The 6,855-nt window shown below is 41.0% G+C and overlaps 1 protein-coding gene across 1 annotated transcript in view; it reads left to right on the forward strand.

Annotated features, from left to right (window-relative positions):
* The window catches only part of LOC311227833 (protein phosphatase 3 catalytic subunit alpha-like), a 399,712-nt gene extending 395,939 nt beyond the window's left edge, over positions 1 to 3,773 (forward strand). The window contains 1 exon segment of the mRNA XM_084313666.1: positions 3,450 to 3,773. Within this exon segment, the coding sequence (XP_084169792.1) occupies positions 3,450 to 3,673 (224 nt within the window). The 3' untranslated portion in view covers positions 3,674 to 3,773.
* The last annotated feature ends 3,082 nt before the right edge of the window (positions 3,774 to 6,855 follow it).

A 6,855-nucleotide genomic window follows, 5' to 3' on the forward strand; every position in this document is an offset into this window, starting at 1 on the left:
CCTTCCAATCCAGGTACATCCAATATCTATCTCCTATCACCCAGCCGTGAATATGTAGGAGGATACCAAGAAGACAATATCATTTAGACTTAATAAACCTAGCTTGTATTTCTTCCTAGAGTAATTATTAATCCCGTACTTCAATCGAGTGACTGAACCACGGTGGGGCCGTGCCCGTGAGCCAGGGCACACCCTGACACTCACTATTAAATGTTAGATTGTGGTTTATCTGTTGATTTCTTCATGTTTCTAAATATCTTTTGTATATTTCACTTATATTATAATCTACCCCACGCTCCGCTCCCACAAAGTCAAGTGAAGTCTTGCTATTAAAATATTCTCATGATACACCCCCCCCCCCCCCTTTGAAACAACTGAAGCAGTTGTGTATTGCTGTTGCAATTCTATAGACGTGAAAACAATTTGACTCTGATCCAGATCTCCCACAGGGAGGGCTTTCTAAATGCTAATTGGGTTCAAAAAAAGGAAAGAAAAATACCTCAACTGTGAGCGAAATAGCAGTTTTGCCAGCTGCTATTTACGTTGGAATTACTCAGCGATTCCTCCGTAGCGTCCAGATTAGAGGACGGTACGTTGTAGGTGTCGAGACACTTTTTTGCTTCTTTTTTCCATGTGGATCCTCTGTGGCCCTGCTGTGTTGTGTAGTTTCTGTCTGAGCTGCTAATAACCTGTGTTTGACCTCTGCTATGCAGCAACACACCTGCCCACCGCCCCCCACCACCACCCCCTCACTACACCTCACCACACCTCACTACACCTCCCAATTTGTCCTCTAAAACGACTCCATCCACTGAAGGATCTCCTTTTCAAAACGTAGCCATCCAGCTACCTTTCATTACTTACCAATCTTGACTATGAGAGGCGGAAGTAACAAATACATTGGACTAATAAACGACTTGGTGGCGTTTTATTTTCAGGGGAACAAATACTTAGGAACTAACGAGGAACTACATGTTAACAAAAACTAGGGATGTTCGATATTGGCCTTTTTACCGATATCCGATATACCGATATTGTCTAACTCTTAATTTCCGATACCGATATCAACCGATACCAATATATGCAGGGTTTCCCCCCCAAAAAAAACTGAATCATTTCAGGTAATTAACATTACATATCTCTCTTCGTGGAATTAACACAACATTATGCATACTTTTGACAATAAATAAAATAAGAATTTGTTCTTACTTGCTTGCCTAGGTAAATAAAGGTTAAATAAATGTAAAATATATATATTTATTGAAAACCGATACCGATCATTTCCGATATTACATTTTAATGCCAATATCGGCCGATAATATCGGTAGGCCGATAATATCGGACATCCCTAACAAAAACCCAATTTAGTCATCATCGGTTACTGTGATGTGATAGAATTACGGTAAGTAGGTGAATTACTGAATCGGGAAGAGCTGTGCAGCAAATGAACAGTACGTTTATAGTTCTTCATTAGTTCCCAGGTACTTATTATCTAACAATAATTACTTATTGTTATCGTTATTTGTGCCCCGTAAAGTGTTGGCACTAATACCTTCAATGTTTGACCTGTTCACTTGATTAAAACTGTTGAGTTGATGGATCAACATTTAGAATTTTTCTGCATGTACGTTTTTTTGGGGACGAATGTTTTCTCCAAATTAAATCTCAATAATACATTTAAAAAAAAATTATATTAAAATATCAAATAATTACAAAAAAAATATTTGTGACTTCCACCCCTCATAACACTCCAATAAACCTTAGTAATGGACCTATCTCAAACTCCGGCCCTCTTTTCTTGATCCTCCAATCGCAAGTTGTGATTGGAGGATCAAGAACAGTGGGCGGAGCTTGAGATAGGTCAATTGCTGCATGCTCCAAGCAGGCCTAACAAGTGGTTAGCATCCAAGTATCTCTGTAGTGTGTTTTGTCCGTGAGCGCAGCCTCGCGGCTCTACCTCTTTTGTGGGAGTGAATGTCTTAGTCGGCACCTCTTGGTTTTCTTTTCTCCCCCTTCCCCCGTTCTTTTGTCTCTCTTTGACCGTTCTCCCGTGTCCCTTTTTGTTGTCGTTTTTAACATGTGATGTGGTGAGGAGCTCTTGGCTTTTTGGGGTCCTCAGGTTTTTTGATTTTTTTTACCGTTGTGCCTTTCTGAGCCAAAGGACAACCTTTTATAAATGCCATTATTTCCACAGAGAATAGACTAGGTAGGCGTTACTCCGTGTGCATTCAAACAACAGTCCGTTCACATTTTAACACGGATAGAGAGTAGCCATTATTGATTTGATATAATTTTATAAATGATGAACACTTCAACCCACACTTTTTGTATTAGTTAACGATAAGGTTACGTTATAAAGTTACATTATAATTATTGTTGTTCATTTCTTTTTAAACCATGAAAACCTGTTGACCCTAACACCAGCGATGCCCTTGTGTAGTTCTAGTGGGATTACCTCATCCTTTTGTCTATTGGGTTCAGTCATGTTGGAACTGGTCAAACGGTGTTGATATGTTGTCATTGCATTACTACAAGTTGTATCTTTTTTATTTAATAACTGTCATCCTGTGTGTTTATCACGAGCCTCGTACAGTGACCGTCGTGGTCACTCATGCTATGACATGCTGCTGTCCATGTAATACACATATTACACGCAGTTAACTCTCGCATACCCGTACCACTAGTAGAGATTCCTGCCTGGCTCAAAGGATGTCATAGGTTTTTAGCCCCAGTTCTCTGGTCATCCAGAGGGCAGCTGCAGTATTGTGGGCTTGCTTAAAGGAACACGCTAACATTATGGGGAAATGTGCCTTCACTGTCTTCTCCAGAGTCAGACAAGAAGATGGATACCAATTTCCTCTCTGTGCATTCAGTAGGCTGCCTATTAGCCTAGCCTAGCTTAGCACAATCAATAGAAGCGGATACGTAGCGGCTAGCCTAGCTAAAACTCCGGGGCTAATGCTTAGGCTAGCCCCTACGCATTTGCTTCTATTCATTGTGCTAAGCTAGGCTAACGTGCAGCCGGATAGCTTTCCACTGAGCGCACAGCGAGGAAACTGATATCCATCTACTCATCTCACCCCGGAGACTATGGTAAGCGTGTTTCCCGTCACGAGCTAAATTACCAAGCTAGTGATCTTTTCACAAGTGACTTGATCTTTAGCCAACAACACCCCTTCAGATACAGTCACCTGATCACGGGTACGACGGAAGCGCAGTTGTTTCGTCAGCAATTGACTTGTCCCTGTGAGTTCACGACATGAGAGGCAACCAAAGACGACCTCGGTACATTGATGTGTGGGTGAGCGAGAGAGAAAAAGAAAATCACCACAGTTTATTTTCTAAATCCCTTCTCTCCTCCCCTGTAAATCTCTCCCCCCCCCCCCCCCCCGTCCTCCCGACCTGCCCCCAATCCTCCCGACCCGCCCCCCCCTCCTTCCTCCCCATAGCCATCAAGGGTTTCTCGCCCCAGCACAAGATCACCAGCTTCGCGGAGGCGAAGGGCTTGGATCGCATCAACGAGCGGATGCCGCCGCGACGGGACACCCTGCCCACCGACGCAAGCCTCAACGAGCTCAACAAGGCCCTGTCCTCGGAGACCACCAAGGCCCTGTCCTCGGAGCTCAACGGCACGGACGCCAAGGGCAGCGCCAGCAGCAGCGACATCCAGTGAAAGGGACACTGGGGTGCCGACCGGAGGAGGCGGGTGCGGCTGTGCCACCCTCACCCCTCGCCGGGGCCTGCCGACAGGCTACTTGCAGATAGAAGGGGGCGAGGGGGAGAGGGTCAGGAGGGTGAGCATCGGAATATGTAGGGAGGGGGAGAGGGGGGCAGCGTCTGTGACATACAGTGGGGGTGACATCTCACTTGCTAGTCTTTGGATTTGGATATGCCTTTGGATTTTTTTTTTTTTAAACATTAGTCTGTAGTCAGATCTGCTAAGTTATTGCTGGTTCACACTTCTGATTGGTCAGGCCATGTGCCCTGATTTTTACGCCACACCCACAGTATGTCAGAGAGACGGAGAGAGAGAGAGAGAGAGATCTTAACGGTGATGTGGGAAAAAAAACTTGCTCATTTACTGGATACTTCTAACTATTGTACGTTTACAAAATACAGCACTAAAAAGGACAGAACATAAAATAATGTTTTTAACATATAAGGGTGTACAAACTAAATAAGGACTATTTATTGATAACGTTTTTTTGCTACTCTTATAAAATAGCTCTGTAAATTAATTAGGCAGTCTTAAAAGAATGTTGCAACGTTGTCGAAATGCCAAATAATGGAACATGTAATGGTTTTGTACAGATTATGCTTACCTCAGGTTGTTTTGGTGTGTGCTTTGACCTGATTTCTCTGTATAATGGCTAACTAACTTGGTAATGAATACCTATTTTCTTGAGTTTCATAACTGGAATTTACATTTATCTATCATTTGCTCAATATGTTTTTTTTTTTTTGTTTTTTTTGGGAGGGGGGATTCAACTTATTGTGGCTTGCTGGAATTCTTGAGTGTTCATTCTTTTCTCTTTAAGTATTGCGAACAAAGTGAAACATAGAGAACCTATATTGTGTAAAGAAGAAAAGCATACAATAAACATAAAGTGTCTGCCTATGCATGTTTTATAAGAAATCTACGAAAGGAGATAGAAAACTGAAAACCTTGGCCATTGAGGCCCTTTTTGAAATATATTGCGCTTTAGTGAATATATACTGAAGATCTATACCTGCATTCTTTCAATTTAACACCATGATAATGCTCTATGCCTTCAAACTTATTTTGTAATTGAAGCATTTAAATATCTAAAGGTGGATGAGAAATCATATTTTTAACCAGCGCTTGTAAGTGCACACGGTTCAATTAAGCATGTTTGACAAATCTCGTGAGGTGTGTGGTTACATGTGGAACTCAAAGTGCATGATGGCTGTTAGTGTCATATAACGGTTTAATCAGTTTTGTTCTGTTTTGTATATGTGCCACAGAAAGTGTAATTTGATTATTATTATTATTATTATTACTACTAATCTTATTATTATTTGGAACTCTTCTTTGTATATCAGTTACAGGTTTGATACTGCTCCATACTTTAAGATGAAACAAGAAAAAAAATCAATCTTTTTTAAAGAACTGCGTTAAGTGCCCAAGTAATTCACTACACGACATGAAGCCTTGCTTTTGTAATTTAACTTCAAAACTGTTTGGCAGATGAGGCATGCACTTGCAACTATGAAAAGTATTTTATATAACTGTTCAATAAAAATGTGCATGAATTTCAACTTGAAATGAACCTGCTTTTCGTGTGATTAAGTCGGACGGGGTTTTCCTCCTCAGTGTTCTGCCAATGAATATGCAAACGTCAAAAATAATAAAAATGTAATACATTGTACAACACAATCCTTTTGGTATTTTTAACATGGCTCAATGCAGCCACGTTACAGGACTAATTACTTGACATTTCATTGTACTTAACAGGTGTTAATTCATTCAAGATTCAAGAGTTTTATTTGTCACATACATACACGGGACATGCAGTGAAATGTAGGTAGCCATGCCCGCCTCGATTGTGCAAAAATACAAATAATAAAATAGAATAAAGTAGACATGATAAAAAAAGAAAGTTATACGAACGGACGAGCCCCCATGTCATGTACAAAGGTCTGATGACCATATAAAATATAGCTGGAGCGGGCTGTACATGAAACCAGCCCGTCCAGTAAGTGCTTTAAGCACAAGTCCCGGCAGGCAAGAAACAATAAAGCGTTTTCCAAAGGTAAATGATATTTATTATACAATAAAAGGGAAGGGAATTAAACTCACAACAAATAGACAAACAGGGAAAAGGGTAAGGGGAGAACAAACAACATAATTATAATAAAGTAGGCACAAGGGTTGGCACAAAGGCCAACACCCTATATAGTTCCACACACAGTGGAACTAGTGGTAAATGGCCTAAACCCAACAATATATATATACTATAGTTCCAATTAAATGGAATAGTGGCAAATGGCCTAAAGCCAACAATATATATATATGCTATAGTTCCAATTAAATGGAATAGTGGCAAATGGCCTAAAGCCAACAATATATATATGCTCCCTTAACAGGGGTAGTCGGCACAGAGGCCAACAAACATATATATAGTACTCCCACAATAGGGAATCCAGTGCCACACAACAGTGAAAGATAGGCACAGAGGCCAAATATATATATTACCAACACAAAGTGAAAGATTGTCATCAAAGGCCAATACAATATAGTATCCACACACAGTGGAAAACAAAGGCAACCTCAAAGCTCTGGTCACTGTCAACTGACACAGAGGCGCCAGGATGTGTGTGTTCTGTCAGGTTGTATCCACCCGCCCTTCGAGGCGATTGCCGTCAGCTGCCACTCATCAGGCAATCAGCACTCTTCAGTGTAGGGACGGGCGGCACCTGACAAAGAAAGAAAGGGACAGCATTAGCTACCATGGCACACACACATCACATAACACATATTACATATACTAACCTGATGTTCACATGGTGTCACAAATACAGTAATAATGATAATGACCAACCCACGTACGTCACAAATAAAATACAATGCTAGGCGGGGTTTGAGATAGGTAAATTAATTTGTTACCCCCAACCTTTTACACACAAGGTGCTTAAAAAGTCCTTGAAATTTAAATCAACCATTAGCATTGAATGTTTTGTTCATCCATGATCAAATTGTTCTGAATCATGAAATGTTTAATTTCTTTCTGTTTGAATCAAATCTGACGAGTCGCTGTCTCGCACGCTCCAACTGCTTTTCCTCATCTCTTTGCGTGTGATGCTCTAGCTGGCAAGCAGGCCAAGAAGATTCTT

The sequence above is a fragment of the Notolepis coatsorum genome (genome assembly GCF_963971535.1).
Source record: "Notolepis coatsorum genome assembly, chromosome: 4".
Classification (NCBI taxonomy): domain Eukaryota; kingdom Metazoa; phylum Chordata; class Actinopteri; order Aulopiformes; family Paralepididae; genus Notolepis; species Notolepis coatsorum.